Raw genomic sequence first — 19,392 nt, 5'->3', positions numbered from 1 at the left:
ACTGCCATCCTGTGCAGGATGTCACATAATTGATAATCTAACATAACCCATTTTGGGGCGGGAACCCCTTTTGGTGTTATGTTATGCTTTAGCTATTGAAAAATAGCAGATCTACAAGCTCATAGCGCGCCACCGAGTGGCGCGCTACGAGCTTGTAGGTCTGCTATTTATTTTTTTATCGAAGAACGACTGACATAGAAACGTAGCTTTTTCAGAAAACTGTCAGGATGTAGAAGACATTTTTAGAATCTGATCTCAGGTCAAAATAGGATAAAGCCATCCATTGTCTGTAAAACAATCTTGAGGTTACAATAACTTCCTGCGAAACATATTTTGGGAAAAGTGACACAAATTGAAGTATAGGTTTTAGTGTTCTATGTTTTATATTGTTATCGGAAACACGGTTGAGACAGTACAGACTTCAAAGGCCCCCGGGTGTGCAGGTGTGGAGAAATCGTGTGTGTGGGATGTTGACGTTCATCCAACCAGAATAATAAAGCCGTTGGTACAGTAACACCCTTCAGCATACATATATGATCTTGAGCAAATTAACAAACTGTTCACATGAGTCATGATGACAAAGGGTCGGTTGAAACAAACAGCTTTTGAAGCAGGTGGCAATTAACAGAAATCAATTCAGTTAAACTCTGAACAAGCTGAACAAGCTCAGAGCGCGCCACCGAGTGGCGCGCTATGAGCTTGTAAGTCTGCTATTTTTTTTTAATCGTGAAAATGTTGCACAAATCTTTGAATATAATATTCTTTCAGAAGACTTTTTATTTATTTTGACGTCAGGTCTAAACAGCTTAATGACTGATCAGATGAGTAGCGGTGGGAACAGGGATTAACACCATTAACTCCAGATATACAGCAAGAGGATTTCACTCTTCACCTCCTACATAATATAATATAATATAATATAATACATGATGGATGAATCAGTGATTGTTGGTGGCTTTGACATCGCAATAATATCCATAGATTATAAAAGGTCTGACATACAGGCACAATGTCACATGATACTATGGGGTTATGAGAGGATTATATCAGATTACTAAAGTATGGGTTATGGCTCATGCATAGGTCATGGCTTGGATTGTGTAGAATATTCATCTTTTTTTTTAATCAACTGCTACAATTGACCTTTGATTAAAAAAGCTTTTGTTTGTTTGTCTCAATGAAGTTATTGCTGCTGCTGCTGTTGTTGTTTTAACTGGGCCCACTGAAACCATCATCAAATGCCTATCCATTTGCCTGCCTATCTCTTGAAATGTAGACATTTCAAGAGATTGTCTGGAAGGCGATTAGACAGACAGACAGACAGACAGACAGACAGACCACCTTGAAAACGAGATGATTCACCACGAGACGATTCCCAATAAAGAATTTCAAACAAACAATTTCTGATTCATACAAAATGGTATAATGCAGAATAGCTGATTTTGTCACATAACTCTGTTCTTCATGGGGCATTACGCATAATTGCGTACATTACTTAATGGCAGTTGTGTAATTTGCCCTTAATAATGCAGTTGTTTAACAATCAATCATGTGCCAATCAACTGGGCTCAAGCCCGAAAGCTAATTCTTAAATACTTCATGTGCAACAATGCATGAACTATAATTACAGCAATGTGCTGCTTTGCCAAACGTACATAATGTCTACTGTATGCGTGCATGTGATACAGAGGAATGGTGTATTTTGATGTGTTGAAGTTAAACCAACCACCTTTGGAGTCACCTAGCTGGCAGACATCGCCCAACCTCCTCCACCAAACTTCAGTGTATTGTTTTTTATAGCACAAAAAATATATTTCAGGTACCAACAATAATACTGGCCAAAAGTTTTTTTTAAATAGAGAAATGATTAAACTAAATATACAGTTAAGGAAGACAAGAATGAACTAAACCCAGCTGGTTAAAGAACTCTCGTCACTTCTTCAGGCTATACCTTGATCACAGATCATCACACAACCTGTGATCCTGTGATCCTGCCCACATCTAACTAACTCCACTGTCCCTACACCCTCCCTTAAAGCTGCTGTAAGCAATAATATGTCAACATTTTAATGACTTTTTTGTACAAATGGAACCAAATGGACCCGTTGTACACTCGCAGAATTAAAATTAACATTGATTTTACAATATACATCGGGGGTCCCAGAGATTTAAATGGGGGTCCGTAGACTAATGCATGTCAAACTGGGGGCCCTTGAAATTAAACGGGTTGAGAATCACTGCTAGAGCCGTAAAAACCTTCTCTTATGGGGGCCGTCTCTGGCATATCTCTTCAAATGGGGGTCTGATTATAGTGTCAATTTGGGGGTCCTTGACATGAAAAAGTTTGAGAACCACAACTGACATAGACAATACCTGATCTCCTCCTCACATCCTGAACAGGACAGCCTAAAAACAGCCTTACTATAACTGATTATACTAAAGCAGCGATGCTGCTGCTCTCTATTTAGCCCCGGAGGCCCCTCCAAACCTGCTCATCTCAGTTACAGCACTGGGGGAAGAGAGAGAGGACGTCATGCTCATCCTCCTGAGGTATAAACCTTCTCCATTGCTCACAGAAGGAGCTCTCATTACAGCCATGGAGCTCCTGTCGACCCTCTACAAAAGGCAGCCACCCTCCATCCATCAACTCTATTGATCCATCCCAGCCCCTCCTATATGGTGTGGTACCTGTCCATGTTTAAGGCTAAGTGGGAAGGATGGCGAAGGCGCAGCGTGATATTTCAGCTCTCCACTCAAAGCTTTGTCCCCTGGGAATGCTTGCAAGGTGAATATATATATATATATATATATAGCGTCTTAAGAAAGGTTTTTCTTAAAGCTTCCAAATGAAGGAACACTCCCTGGAGCTTTCCATGCTCTGACCTCTACACGGTTATTATCAGTGTTCTACTGGTGGTAATGCTGCTGTCTGACTCTACACTATGGAAACACCACAACATCAATTACTGTATATTTTAGATAAAACGCAGGATGAAGTATTATGAGCTCACCTGTGGTGTTCTTACTGTGCTGACATTCAGCGTGTTCAAATGTTGGTAACCAGCATTACTGCCTGGGTTAAATACCGTAGGCTCAGTCCCCCTCCTATAGCTCTCATTCTGCCTCCTCTCCCTCTCTCGCTCCCTCTATCCATTCCCTGCCTCCCTGTCGATACCCCCCCCCCCCCCCCCCCTCTCTCCTTCTCTCTCATATCTCTTTATCTCCCTCTCTCGCTGATCGAGCTCTGATCTGACATCACACACAACTCCCCCCCCCCCCCCTGAGACTCTGGTCTGCACATCATGATCACACACATCACACACAACACGTAAATATCGCCTAACAACACCGTTTTCCAGGAGATTTGCCAAATAAAAAGTGAGAACAAGTATAAGATAAAACAGGAAAATCTAACATTAATAAAGCCTTTTATACAGTAAGTGAACAATTTGAACAACTTGAAAATAAATGTACGGTACGTAGGTAAGCTGACAGGTCTTGCTTAGAGTCCGGGTTTCTAAAGTCACCAATGTTACCTATACCAGGACCTGATCGTCACATTGATCTTAGGTTCAAAAGATGCCATGTCAATTAACCGTGAAATGAATTATCTAATTAACTAATAAATTAACTAATTAAAATGAAAACAAATTGACTAATATTAAGTTAATTAATTATTAAATCAATTAACCGTGCCGTATCTTTAGTCATTTTCATAAGAAAGACTCATTGTAAAACTGCACAGCTTGTGATTTAACGACATTACATGTCATGCAAAACAAGGCAATATAATAATGGCCAGGGTTAAAACTGTCCAGGACAACTAATTAATTAGCATTCAGGGTGAATTTGAAACATAATATAATCATTGAAACCGTATTGTTTCTAGTTGAATATGTGTGTCTGATCTTGACCACATCTTCATTCATCCGGGGTTTGGAAGTCCCATTCCTTTTCAGTGAGCTGATTAAACCCATTTCGACCTGAGATCAGATTCTAAAAATGTCTTCTGAAAAAGCTATGTTTCTATGTCAGTCGTTCTTCGATTTTCCAAAAATAGCAGACCTACAAGCGAATGGCGCGCTATGAGCTTGTAGATCTGCTACTTTTCAATAGCTAAAGCATAACGTAATGCTAACACCAAAGCGGGTTCCGTCCAAAATGGTGTTCTGAACAGGAACCCATTTTGGTGTTGGCATCATGTTATAGCCTGGTTAATAAACCAGACTAATATCGCACGGATCCGCGGGATATTAGTCTGGGGAGGCTCAGCTTGGATTTCATTTCCAGGGAAACATTTGCTCTTTGACGCAATTGGTCAGAGCTACTGTCAGTCAAAGGTCTCAAGCATTGAACGTCACTGTACCAAAGCCCGCCCATATTGCATACCGTTTCCCTATTGGGCGCCCACATTCTCGTGTGTAGGAAATGGGCGTAAAATTGAGCCTCTCCAGACCGAAATCCGCTGGTAGGCATTTTTTTTTGCCAACGGCTGATTCGGTCTTATGCTTTAGCTATTGAAAAATAGCAGATCTACAAGCTCATATCGCACCACCGAGTGGCGCGATACAAGCTTGTAGGTCTGCTATTTTTGAAAAATCTAAAAAAACGACTGACATTTTTAGAATCTGATCTCAGGTCAGAATGGGTTAATTAGACCAGTGTGTGTCCAGTGGAAACCTCGTATGAATCTGATCTCAGGTCAGAATGGGTTAATGGAGCTGTGGTCGGGGGTAAATTTGGCCCTGGAGACGACGACAGTGTTTGGAACGCTGTGACACTAACTTGCCGTTTAGTGTCGATCCGTTTCAAACTCTGTTTTTGGTCTCCAGGGTTGGTGGGGGGGGGGGGGGGGGGGGGGTGACGGCTGTCAAGATCAATGAATCACTGTTTAGCTAATAGCTACTGTAGATGCTCTCTAAAATAGCCACAACAAGTGTTTTTACATTCAGTAACTACACCATTACTCTCCTCTCTCTCTCACTCTCTCTCTCTATCTCTCTCTCTCGCACGCACGCATGCACAGTTATAGCATGTCAGATTGCCCTACTGCCCTGCTGTCTTGCTGTCACATGATTTAATTTAGGCCTAGTATAGTGTTTGATAAAATACAATTCTCCTCTGGGTCTCTGTGGCATAATAACGGTTAAGAAAGTACAAATGCAGGCTAATCATTCCATCCAATTGTACTAAAGTGTCTGAGATCTGTGATTGCATCTGTTGAACCAGTGAATCGTTTTCCACGCCATACAGGCCCTTAAACTTTGACGGATACAGTACTTAATCAAGACACATGGGGCTTTTCAACAATGCTCAATTTCTCCATGAATAATTTCTGAAAAAAGGCCTGGATTCAAGAATAATATCAGACACTCTGCAGCATGAATTATGAAAAGTACAGAACTTGAATTTACAGTGCAAGTTCTCTCTACTACTATGATTTTGCATCCAACAACAAAAGATGGGAAATGAGATATTCCGTTTCCGAAGGAGATGGCTCTCTCTGATGTAGTTTATATAATTGGATGAGATTTCCGATGTTGAACTCAGAAGAACACGGGGGGGGGAAACACAATGCAATCTATTTCCAGTTCTTTCTGCTTTGTCTCCTCTAGATATGATTCATCTGTCTCTCTCCTCTCCATTTCACATAAGACAGTGGAATATGCAGATGACACAAGTTCAAGACGCTTATATGAATACAAATGCAGGTACATTTGTATTCATTAGTAGTCCTTGTGAGACGGTATGGGGGGAAACGTCTACAATGAGATCTGCCTCCTCCATGGTTCACAGTGTGTTAATGACAGACCTGGCTGTGACATCTCTTTCCTTTTACCTACTGTATACAAACTGTCCTTCTACAATCTGAGCTGTTTAATGCTGATGAATCCGACAGCTGGGAATTGTGTGGTAAAGTTCGATTTGAGATATGCCACGATGCGATGCATTGTGAACCTTGTACCTCAACTATCTTCACCATTAATCACACAACAACGTATATACTGTGTGGTTTAAGTGGGCTTAGCCACTTAAACCATACACACACATATATATATATATATATATATATATATATATATATATATATATATATATATATATATATATATATATATATACTTTGTTGTTGTTCCCAGGGGTCTATCCTTGCCCCCCTAATTTTTTCCCTCGACACCAAATCTCTGGTGACGATATATGTTGTATATGTTTGTCTATTCTAACATGCCCAGGCCAGAACAGGGATGATATGGTTCATGTGGTGGATAAGCGAGCGTGCCTAATGCCTTTCTGCCTCTTTGTCGTCTACTGAGACGCTCAGTAAAGGAACCACATGGAGAGATCAGAGATGTTGCATGACTTCTAGGCGATGGAACACTCATGGCTAAGTGAGTAAGTGGTTAAGACGTGTTATTAGTACCACATAGGCTTTGATTCATTGTTCCGTGTCCGATTCCGGTGGATTTGCTGCATGTCACACCCTGTTTCCAGTCTCAGTTCACTCACTGTACTATCGAATAAAGGCAGAAAAGCAAAAAAACTCCTCGCGACAGTGCCTGAACCCTGATTCTTAACTGATTCTTTGAGTAAACCACCCAGCTCCTGACTGAGCTCCTGACATGCTCGCCATGCCCATTCCATCCATCCCACGATTCATCAACTTTATTTCTCCTTTCCATCTCCAGCTCTGATTCATCCACTCATTCTCATTTTGTTGTGTTGTATACTGTATTGGCTGCATGTGTATCATGTTTGTATTAACTTTACTTGGTATGTTGGAACTGGTGTGTGGTTAACTGTACTGTTGCTCATGTTTCATTTGGTTTCATATACACAATGTATTACAGTATGCAATATATATATCAGGTCAGTTTATGCTGGACTCACTGAGAGGAGGGTTCCACTGCATATTCAACAGATGTGTTGTGCATTTATTGTGTTACATACAGACAGACGTACAACCAGTAAAGAATCATCAGCAGCAACGTGTGGTCCCTTCTTCCTTTCTGTCCATCAATACAACACAACGCAGAGGGTTAGTGGATGTGCAGCCAACTAGATGAACTGGCAGAACACACCCGTTACAACCGCACTCATTATCCAGCCATACTCAATGTCCTAATTCTCATATATATTCTCATAAATAAGTTTCATAGTGGCATTTCATGTTGTGCCCTCTGCAGAACCATCTGGCCTGCATGGCTTTCCACGGCCATTTCACTGAGCTAAAGCCGCCATGTGGGGAACAGTATGAGACAAACAGATTCAATTATGAGGCGGGGGGGTATTTGTCAGACTAGTACAGTACGTACTGTACGTGTGCCAGGTTCTGCGTGTATAAGCTGTCTGAATTAAGCTGATGGATGTGGGGACGACGTAGTCCTGGTTTGGCAGGCGGTTTAGGACCTGGCAGTGACGAGAGAAAGGCCTATTGTTTTGCAGACGAAAAGCACCAACCCTCAGCCGTGTTTACAACGTACAGCACGGTGTTCTAGAATGCCACCGACCATACGGGGACCCCTCCCCTGCTCTCCTGGTCCTAAAACACAACGTACAGCGCGGTGTTCTAGAATGCCACCGACCATACGGGGACCCCTCCCCTGCTCTCCTGGTCCTAAAACACAACGTACAGCACGGTGTTCTAGAATGCCACCGACCATACGGGGACCCCTCCCCTGCTCTCCTGGTCCTAAAACACAACGTACAGCACGGTGTTCTAGAATGCCACCGACCATACGGGGACCCCTCCCCTGCTCTCCTGGTCCTAAAACACAACGTACAGCACGGTGTTCTAGAATGCCACCGACCATACGGGGACCGGCCACCCCTGCTCTCCTGGTCGACCATACGGGGACCGGCCTCCCCTGCTCTCCTGGTCGACCATACGGGGACCGGCCTCCCCTGCTCTCCTGGTCCTAAAACACAACGTACAGCACGGTGTTCTAGAATGCCACCGACCATACGGGGACCGGCCTCCCCTGCTCTCCTGGTCGACCATACGGGGACCGGCCTCCCCTGCTCTCCTGGTCGACCATACAGGGACCGGCCTCCCCTGCTCTCCTGGTCGACCATACAGGGACCCCTCCCCTGTTCTCCTGGTCCTAAAACACAACGTACAGCACGGTGTTCTAGAACGCCACTGACCATACGGGGACCCCTTCCCTGCTCTCCTGGTCGACCATACGGGGACCCCTTCCCTGCTCTCCTGGTCGAACATACGGGGACCCCTTCCCTGCTCTCCTGGTCGACCATACGGGGACCCCTTCCCTGCTCTCCTGGTCGAACATACGGGGACCCCTTCCCTGCTCTCCTGGTCGACCATACGGGGACCCCTTCCCTGCTCTCCTGGTCAACCATACGGGGACCCCTTCCCTGCTCTCCTGGTCGACCATACGGGGACCCCTCCCCTGCTCTCCTGGTCCTAAAACGCTAGGGATGGAGCTCGTTAATTTTGATTGATAACGAGCACCTGATCGATCAGGCTTATCGAGCAGGGTTCTTATCGAGCCCCGCTATCGAGCATTTTCTATTATTTTGTGGAAAGACGGGAGACATTAAATTCTGAACAGAACCGGTATCTTTTACTATAGGGCCTTCAAATACAGTCGCCTACTTTTATAATAAACTGAAGGCAATTGACCTTTGTACCAATAATATATGTTGTAATATAAATATATATATTATTTAAGAAACTGTTAACTGGTTAATATGTGTAGCATAATTTTGTTTATCTGGGAACATCGCTGGTTGGCAGGTATCAATACACTTTTAGACGGACATGTTTGTGCCAGCATGGATGATTACATTTATTTCTTGATCGCTTCTTGTCTTGATTGATTAAACATGACGTCATGGGCCGCTATGCTCAATAACAGGCTTAACAGCCCAAAACGTATTGATAACGGGTAAAATGGTGCATTTATAGTGTCTTAATATCCAAGGCGCTTTACATATAGATTGTGCATTACATTCATCCATTCACACACACATTCATACACCGGCGATGGCAGCAGAAACGATGCAAGGTACCAACCAGCACATCAGGAGCAATTAGGGGTTCAGTGTCTCTTGCTCAAGGACACTTCGACACTAACTCTGGGGGAGCCCACAGGGTTCGAACTGGCAACCTTACGGTTCCCATCCAGCCACTCTACCCCTGAGCCACCACCGCCCTCAACTGCTGATAACAGATACTCAATAAGCTTGTTATCTGGGGTTTTTTCAGGTATCTGTTATGGAGCTCAATCCCTGTAAAACACAGGACAACATTGGAGGGGAGCGGGCAGGTTAAAAACCAGCCCATTCCACCTCATGTCCTCTGGGCCTGTGTGGAGGCCCGTCATGGCTGCTCATTAGTCATGGTAGCACTGCTGAGGTGAGATAACAATAGAAGACCATGTATCCCCCCCAGACCTCATAGAGGACCTTCATTACTGCCCCATCAGTACCACCTGTACACTCACTTTGCTACTGGCAACATGCCCACCCACGTTATTTAGAATTAGAGAAACACTGCAGGGGGCTGTTATGTGAAGAGATACAGAAATACAACAACAGAGCTGCCAGACCACATGATCAAGTCCAATAGTACATGCTGTAATTAGTGAGACATTAAACGTGAATAAATATGAAATAAAATACAGTGGTTTCAAGCTGAAAATAATAAATGTCCAAAAAAATAATAATAATACAGTGGTTAAATTGGTGAAACTCAACAACAGTCTGGGTTATATTAGCAAAAAGAATTGACTGGTCATAATAAATGGTACTCAGTGGAATCTTCCTATAATATACTGTAACAAAACAACGATCCTTCAAACAAAGAGCAATAATTGACAACAAGTAAATAACAAAGTGCTTTTTTTTTTAAGACAAAGAAAAATAAACAGTAGTTACAAACAGCATTTCTGTGCTCAGTGACGTTTTTATCTGTCAACATTTCTTATATGTGCATGCCATTGTCGCTCGATTTAAATATATATATATATTTAATGATTATTATAGCATGTCTCCAAACATTTCATCCCAAGCGTGTAACACTCTGCCTCGTGAAGATAAAGAGAGAAAAACAAACTAAATATAAAAACATTTTCCAGATACAAAACTGATAAATAAAATAGCTCAGGGAATTTTGCACTTTGTAGCACCTTAGTTTGTAGCACCATGACCTCATCCAACTGAAGTCAGTCAATTGTTATTTCCAAATGAAAGATTAAAGATTAATAAACTATGAATGTAACATGTAATCTTCTGCTCCTAATACCATGATTGCAACACTAAAAATATACTGTATGTATGTATGGATTGACAATTTGGCTGTTTGTATTTGTAAAATGTGGTATAAATAAGCTTCAATAAACAGTTGCCCGGGCAGTGCTGGAACAGTTTTTTGCTGGCTGGACATAAGGCTGGCATAGATACAACAGTTTGTATTAAAGTGTCTCAAAGTCCAATATAAAACAAACTTCATGTGTTTTACAATTTTTGTTTGTTCAGTTCAGTTCACTTTGATGCACCACGACAACGTGGCCAGCGGAATGTGCTTTCAGTACAGCATTGTTCACTTAATGAACGCTAAAGAAAACAATTGTATTTCTAAGGCTTTAGATACAAAACATGCCCTTTTTTTCCCTCCTCCAAACTAACAGCAATACCACAGAGGCTGGTTGTATAGGAGTTCTATATATCAGTGGTATTTCTCAAACGTTTTCATATCAAGGACCACCTAATTGAAATGTATTTGCCCGCGGTCGGTCGGTCAGACCCCCAGAACAAAAGATCTGTGTAAACATTTTTCAAAATGATTTCCAAAAACATTTCAGAATCGTTCTGGTTGATTCACCAACCAAAAATACAAAAAAACACATAATACTGTAGCAGAGCTTGTACAGTACATGGTCGACTTTCAAAAATTGATCATTTGTAATGTAAGCCATATTTTCTCATTTTGCTGGGGACCCCCTGGAACCCTATACGAGGACTCCTGTGGATCCCCCAGACCCAACTTTGAAGAACCACTTATATCTAAAGGATATTGGATCTGTTGCTGCTGCCAAGTCGGGGAGGTCAATTCCCGAATCGCGACATGGGGCCGGGGGCCACACACACACTGGAGAACGCCTGCCAGTGTGTGAGTCCTCACAAACACTCACTAGTATTGTCCATGTCAAATGTTCCAGCTGTCACTGAAATACTGGTCCTCCTCCTCCTCCTCCTCCTCCTCCTCCTCCAGATCTTCCTCCGTCCCATCTTCCATGAGGTCAACAACATCTTGCACCTCGTCCACGTCCTCCTCACTCTCCTCTCCCACTCGGAGATGTGCCAGCATGGTCTGCAGAGTGGCTTTGACCTCCCGGACCTCCTTCTCTAAGGACGGTGAAGCAAGGTGAGTTAAGGAGAAACGTGTGACGCACAGACAGCCACGCAACGCACACACCCACACATCCATCAACATGTCATTCACGCGTAGACACATTTCAGGGCAAAATGTGACAGTAGCGGTCCTCCTCCGAGTCTGCGGTTATTGATAATAGCAGTCGGGGAAGGAGGGGGGTTGTCCGGAGTCTTATGAAGTCATCAATCTTTCCCCACTTGGTCACCAAAACTCGTGATTACTACTAGTTCGGATCATCAAGTCATACTCAATTTAACCTCATCCGATTGACTATTCATGAGCTAATTTCATCTCTAAAAGCTGTGTGGTAGTGTGAGGGGTTCCAACCACACAGACTGCCCCGCTAAATTATTCATAGGCCTTCCATGAAACGGGATAGATGCACTCATCAGATGGGGGGGATGGGGGGCCATTGTTTAACCTGCTTTAGACGCAAATTAATGGTGCGAGTGTCCAGTTTAAGTGGCAAATCAAAGGGAAGCCTTTGATGGCAGATGGGGCTCGATGGCTCGTTTTGCTCTCAGAATGAAACACAGATTGTCCTCATTCATTATTAACCGGCCGTTAAAGAGCCTCTCGTGAATAATGCACAGTGTTCACTGAGACTTCTCAGGTAGCACAGAGCCAAAAGGGATGATTGGAAGTGAAGCCCTGCCTAAAGCCACCCCTTAAAGGTAGATTTTATATAGATGCAATAAAGGCGTGTTTCCTCCTCCCTCTCATCAGTGCCCATACCCGAGGCAGGGTTTGGTAGTTTGCATGTTCTCCCCGTGTCCCCTAGGGTAGGTACCCTCACAAAAAACATGCAGTAATCCTGGTCTCTAAACTGCCTCCCCCTGGCCAGCCGGGGCGCCTGATGGAGGGGAAAGGAACAGGTTAGAATAACGTGTTCCTTCCACGCGCTACGTCCAACCAGGGAAACTCCCCCCTGTCAGGTGTAAAGGAGCAACTTGGACACTCAGGCATGAAGGAAGCATGAGTTCAAGTCCGTTGCTCTCCCATTGTCCCCCATATATGGGGACTAGGTTGGCGGAGGGTGTGTAGAGGGTCACATTAGATGATTGACACAGGGGTGAAAAATGGGTTACAAAATCGTGGGATAAAAATTATTAAGCCACCATAAAACAGAATGACATGCACATCATTAACTGCCGGGTGAAACAAGCATCTGTCGCAGGTCTGACTTATGGGCAGTTCCCCTCTTGGGATACCTTCTACAAGTCTCTGGAACTCTACTGGACGAATGGAACACCTTTCTGACAACAAGATATTTCTTTGACTTTCATTTGGTGTTTGATGTTGGTGGGGTGGTGTTGCTCAGTTTCTCAGTTTTGGCATGTTACGCCTACCTTGGACACTTTCCAGACTGAGTAGCGAAGTGAATTCAAGGAACGCACAGAAATCAGGCTAGGCCACCATAACAACCGTTGCCCAACATATCCTCTACGTCCTTGTAGATCTCTGTACATTAACCTTGTGTACAGGAAAACCTGCGATGACTGAAATGTAAGGACAACTGAAACAGGGACATGGAGCACAGCAAGTCAGTCTGGGTCTGTTTCTGAATGTTTAGGCTGCTACAGTATGACGTCATGCAGGCGCTGGCAGCGTACTGGCCTGACAGCACAGCAGCTGAGACAAATCACACATCACACAGAAGCATAAAATACAGCAGCAGCCCTCAACATTTTTTTATTTCAAGAACCCCGGTTTGATTTGATATGCATAAGGCCACGGACCCTGATTTGATACCATTTCTCTGGGATACCGTCCAATCTACATAGTAAAGTCCACTCACACACCGGTTGGTTCCCAATGGGAACCGGTTCAGTTCTTTTTGGTTCTTAGTCCATGAGCCAGAGCTCCAAAATTGGAACGTTAATTATGAATTGAGTGGGCAAAACCATACCTATATTACACTGTTATCACCATGAAACTTCCCCAGTGATTATTTTCACGAAGACAATGATTTATTGTGTTACAATTGTTTTTATGTTTGGCTCATTGACTAAGAACCAAAAAGAACCGGTTCCCATTGGGAACCAACCGGTGGAAAGGGGGTCGATCAGTGTGAATTTAATGCTGAGAGTGTAGAACCAAATGGACCCATTTGTACACTCTGTAACACTAGGTGTTACAGACCCCCAAAAGGGTGCAAATGTCTTTTAACCCATTCTGAACGGGAACCCATGTTGGTGTCAGCATCATGTTATGCTTTAGCTATTGAAAAATAGCACATCTACAAAATCTTGTAGGTCTGCTATTTTTTGAAAAATCGAAGAACGACTGACATTTTTTTAATCTGATCTCAGGTCAGAATGGGTTAATCAGACCCAGTGTGTGTCCAGTGGAAACCTCGTATGAATCTGATCTCAGGTCAGAATGGGTTAAGTCTTGACAGTTTTAGAAAAATTCATGTTGTCGTTCTCAAACATTTTCATGTCAAGGAGCCCCAGAAATAAATATAATTGGCCGCCGACCCCCATCTGAAAATATGTTGTTCCCCCCAGAAGCAAAGATTTAAGTTAAAAACCTTTGCTGTGAAAGAATATATATTCAAAGATTTGTGACAGGATTTTTCAAAATAGCAGGTCAAGCAGGCAAGCTATTTTTCAATAGCTAAAATATAACGCTTGCATGCTTAAAAACCTTCGCTGTGAAAGAATATATATTCAAAGATTTGTGACAGGACTTTTCAAAAATAGCAGGTCAAGCAGGCAAGCTATTTTTCAATAGCTAAAATATAACGCTTGCATGCTTAAAACACCAAAATGGGTTCCCGTCAGAATGGGTTGAGGACCCATGGGAAAGAAAAAAGGAAAGGTACTATGTTTACCCAGGGTAAACTGGACTAAAGCTCAATAACTTGTTTACAGCCAGGCCCTGCTCATAGAACATTTCATGGTAGGGGTTCAATGCCTTGTCCATAAAGGGCACTTCAGCGGTGGTAATTTTAACGTGCCGGTCCGGGGATACGAACTAGCGACCTTCACGATATCAAGACCGACCGCTCCGCAAACCGTTCGGCCACCGCTGCCCCGCCCGGACCCCACATTGAGAACTACTGCTCAGCCTCTGCGCTAAATGAAGAAACAAGTCGTGAAGATGTTACCTGGCACGCTTTTACACACACTGAAATATAAAGCCTTTTTCTCTATTTCCTTAAAACACCTTGACTGCCATTGCCTGAGATCTCAGTAAATTGAAGCCTAATTTTGATACTGACGCTGACTGCCATTGACTGAGATCTCAGTCAATTGCACTTTTATAGTGCATTCGGTCGAGCGACCCATAATGCTACTCACGTTAGCCTGTTAGCTAGCTGTGTTGTTGGCACAACACTGGATCGTCCATCTTAGATCGCCTATCCATTTCTTTCAACTGCTTTTATACTATTAACTGACAGGAAATGGCGGCTTTTCAAAATAAGAGCTCAAATAAAAAAAAATGCTGGCAGTATTAGATCCTAATTTTTCAATAAATGCTGGCAGTAATTAGATCCTAATTTTTCAATAAATGGTAGCAGTAAATGTGTTTTAATATGAACTCTTTGGTTTTCCAGCAGGTCAGAACATTGAAAACAGTAATCCATTTCTAATCAGCGCCTTAATTAGGACGGAAATGGATGCATTGTGAGCCGTTGATCGGCTTCAACGGTTTCATGGGAGTCATTATCATGGATATTGTAATTTCCCCCCCAGAGCCAGAGCCAATGAGAGGGAACGGACAGACCGGGGGGGGGGGGGGACTTGGGAGAGGGAGGGGTGCGATGGGTGGACATTAAGATGTGGATGACATTCCACTATCTGCCACCAGCACCGGGCTCCACTGGGCTCCCTGTCTGTCTCCCCAGGTTTAATCCTGGCTCACGGGGGACTGTACAACCTTGCTTTGGACTTTTTACCCGGCTTACATTAGACATGGGAAGAGCTTGAAATAGCAATAGAGAGGGAGAGAGAGAGAGAACTAAAAGAGATGAGAGATGAGAGAGAGAGAGAGAGAGAGAGAGAGAGAGAGAGAGAGAGAGAGAGAGAGACGTGTGTTCAACCAGAGAAGAAAAATGGTCTGAGCTAATTTTATCCTTAATTCCCTCTCTGAATGGACAAGTTGAGGCTCCTGTTCCATTTTCCAGGTAGAGCCACAGGCCTCACACATCAGTCACCTTAACCCATTCTGACCTGAGATCAGATTCTAAAAATGTCTCCTACATCCTGACAGTTTTCTGAAAAAGCTATGTTTCTATGTCAGTCGTTCTTTAAAAAAAAATAGCAGACCTACAAGCTCGTAAGCACGCCACTCGGTGGCTCACTATGAGCTTGTAGATCTGCTATTTGTCAATAGCTAAAGCATACCATAATGCTAACACCAAAAGGGGTTCCCGCCCCAAAATGGGTAAAAAGTATTCTGGAAGGTCTGATATTGAGAGTTTGGCAAACTATAGGATAACAAGCCATATGGACATGAACAGAAACACACCAACATAAAAAATGCACACGCACAAACACACTCGCCCTCACACAGGCACGTACATGCGCACACACACAAACACACATGCCCTCACACAGGCACGTACATGCACACACACACAAACACACATGCCCTCACACAGGCACGTACATGCACACACACACACACACCATACAATTCACCCTTTGTCAAGTCCCGCCTGTGGTTGTGCCCCTCTTCGCCCCCATTGGTTGACGTTTCGTGGTTGGACAAAAATCCTCTCTCTCCATCCACTACCATAACATGTTTTTCAGTTGCTTCGTATTGATATTCTGTGCGTTTCAATTCTTATTTTAAACTTGGGTGTCAGTAAAAAGGAACATCACAGGTGCAACATGGTGACTGCAGGGCATATCATGTTTGTTTTTAGCTTTATTCCAAAAATGAACCAGGGTGGAAAGAGCCTGCTGGTTAGTCAGCCAGGGACCAATCAGAAGGCTGACAAATGGTGAATTCATATGCGTACAAAAGCAAATGGGAGTTGTCATGGACATGGTTTTGACCATAACTGGACATAATTATGCAAGCTTGGTGTTCAAGAGATATATTGATAATCATAAACAAATTATTATGTATATCTGTGTGAGAGAGAGAGGCTGTATAGTCCAAGTCAACATCTGGACTTCCTATTAAGAACAAGAATGTCTGGGAATATGACCAACAACCCTAACCCATGCAGCATTGTGTAATCTGGTGCAACTAAGCAACGTGATGTGGTGTAGTAGGTGTACTAGCCCTTTAGTTATAGGCTACAGAGAGTCTGGTAAACACATATTTTGGCTATAGACAGGGAACGTTGGAGTTACGCAACTTTCCAGAAAGATCGATCACTTATGTAACTCAATAATTTAATATAAAGTTGGGACCACTCTCTGGTGAGGAGGAGAGTGGAGTGGAGGAGAGAGGGAGAGAGAAGGACGACACAGAGAACCGTGTGAGAGATGCTTCTGACTGTCACTGAATAAACTGAATATGTCAACAACTGTGTCTCCCAAATGCTTTTCCATAACAGAGTCTCTGGTGAAAGGATATCAGTGAGGTCCTGATCTCGGTTCAGCATGGCCGTCTGTAATTCGTCCTCCAGGATGATTAGTCTGTCGCTGATCAGCTCACACTGCTCTGTGAGGTCCAGAGCCCCCAGAGCATCACTGACCTCGTCCTGGACGGACACACAGAGAGAAAACAGAGATATTTAGAGATATATACAGTACAGGGTAGCAGGCTTTCAGCCTCAGCATCAGAGAGAGAAAACAGAGATATATAGAGATTTACAGTACAGGGTAGCAGGCTTTCAGCCTCAGCATCAGAAATGATGGTGATGGCCCCGACATGAAAGTGGTCTCTTCAGAGCGATTTCGTGTTGACATTGAAGTGAAAGTGACATCGGAGTGCAATTTTAAAATGGAATAAAATACAAAAAACCTTGAGAAAGTTGGTTCCTCACTTCTGCATTTTTAGATCAAATACCCCCAAGATTATATGTAATTGGCCCCATCTGAAAATATGTCGTTCCAGGCACCTTCCAGAAGCAAAGATTTGAGTTAAAAACCTTTGCTCTGAAAGAATATAGATTCAAAGATTTGCACTACATTTGCCCGATTTTTCAAAAACTACAAGCTCGTAGTGCGGCACTCGGTGCCACGCTACGAGCTTGTAGGTCTGCTGTTTTTCAATAGCTAAAGTATAACATAATGCTGAAAACACCAAAAGGGGTTCCCTCCCAAACAAAATGGGCACAAACCAGCCTAAGGACAATGTAAGTGTGTGTTTTGAGGGTGTGATGATTGGCACAGGTGGGCAGAGGCTGGTGAATGGCAAGAGGGGCAGCAGGGCAGCGTATTCAGTTAAGAGAATGGGCCGGGCCATAATTAGGACGGGGCCCCCCCTGTGCAGACAGCATGTCCTAGTTCTATCACACCCACACACGTAACTACCACGCACACGCACGCACACAGTGATTCACTGTTTTGCCGGTCAAACAGCATGGAAGTGGAGTCTGACGCATAGCGGCAGGTAGATCAGCCCCCTACGGCCCAACGCTGTCTAATTCATCTTTATAAATGCATGTCTGCACTCTCCTCTCCTCTCCCCTCCCCTCCCCTCAACCCCCCCCCCTCTCCTCTCCTCTCCTCTCCTCTCCCCTCAACCCCCCCCCCCCCCCCTCCCCTCCCCTCCTCTCCGTCTCTGCGGCGTGCTGCCCTGGACTGGCCCTGCGTTTACAGGCTAAGGCAAACTCTTTAGCTCAAATATTCAACGGTAAGCGGCCGGAGGGCGGCATGACAAGATGTCATCTGTGATGCAATTAAGCAATTAAGTAAACCAGGATAAAGCCCACAGGACAAAGAGACAGCTTTGTGTTTTATTTGCAAGCACAGCTTGTCAGGTAGCTTTTTCTTTTAAGGAATTTTAGTGGCTTTGTAGGAGTGGCTCATATATTACTGCTATAGGCAGCATAGGATACATCCTAGTTAGCTCCCTCCATTTGACAGTTTTTTTTTTTTAGGAAACCCCAAGTGGTCCCTTGGCTGCGTGGGATGTCCCATAAGGATGTAAGGCGAGGCTGGCAGGCATAATTCAGGTTATTTTATGGTTTAATTTGATTTTTTTTCCTCAGCATGTCATCACCTCGCCATGCATGTGTCCACTGCCGGATTCAGTTCAATGTATCTGTCTATCCGAGAGGCTTTGATTACCATGGAAACCGGATTTATTTTTTCATCTGACACTACCTTTCTTGGTTGTCTCGATTCATGTCACTGTACCTTTGGGACAAAACCAGTATCTCGTCAGAAGGAACAGCAACATTTCATAGGTTATAATATCCTTCCGAATGAGACAGAGCCCAAGGACCTGTTAGCGTTAAGTGACATGCTGTAGAAAAGTCTCACCCTGGGAAGCCCAATTCTACCATCTCAAGGGAGAGAGACAGGAAATGCATTTGCAATTTATTTTTGCACTGAGATGGTGGCGTTTATAACGTTGCATATTAGCCGCTTTGCTGACGCAATCTATTGCAAGAATGGACACGGGTCGTAAGCTTAATACTGCCCCGGGAGGCAATGTGCAACAAAAGTGCATCATGGCCAATTAAAGCCCAAATTGAAAACAGCTGTCTCGCTCAGAGACGTTTTTTAACGCTCTGTTCCTACTGTGTTGATCACAGCAGGAAACGCAGATATTATATTGTGCTAAATGAGATTTCAACGTGATGACAAATACCATAATAAAATGTCATACTGTCTACTCTGTATGTGGGCGATATATTCATTTTGTTTGTTATTTGCCCAACATAAAACAATGTTTGAATACTGCATGAGCAAAGTATGTACACAATTATTTTATTTTGTTCTACCTTTAGGGAAGTGCTGGTATAGGAAATTTGAATATTATTATTGGCAAATAGTGAACAGTCATTTAAATGGTGCATTTATAATAGCGTCTTTATCCAAGGCGCTTTACATTCACCCATGCGGCTGTGGCTCAGGAGGTCG

The 19,392-nt window shown here is 43.5% G+C and overlaps 1 protein-coding gene across 1 annotated transcript in view; it reads right to left on the bottom strand.

The window, feature by feature from the left end:
* Positions 1-10,885: 10,885 nt before the first annotated feature.
* Positions 10,886-19,392, bottom strand: part of disc1 (DISC1 scaffold protein) — a 68,447-nt gene continuing 59,940 nt past the window's right edge. The window contains exons 13-15 of the mRNA XM_083774993.1: positions 16,912-17,060; positions 12,886-12,911; positions 10,886-11,367 (exon numbers count right to left, since the gene is read on the bottom strand). Coding sequence (XP_083631119.1) covers positions 11,168-11,367; positions 12,886-12,911; positions 16,912-17,060 — 375 coding nt within the window. The 3' untranslated portion in view covers positions 10,886-11,167. The remainder of the gene's footprint in view (positions 11,368-12,885; positions 12,912-16,911; positions 17,061-19,392) is intronic.

The sequence above is a fragment of the Protomyctophum parallelum genome (assembly GCF_964188405.1).
Source record: "Protomyctophum parallelum genome assembly, chromosome: 10".
Classification (NCBI taxonomy): Eukaryota; Metazoa; Chordata; class Actinopteri; order Myctophiformes; family Myctophidae; genus Protomyctophum; species Protomyctophum parallelum.
The sequence above is the reverse complement of the archived record's forward strand: the minus strand, read 5'-3'. Positions and strand labels throughout refer to the sequence as shown.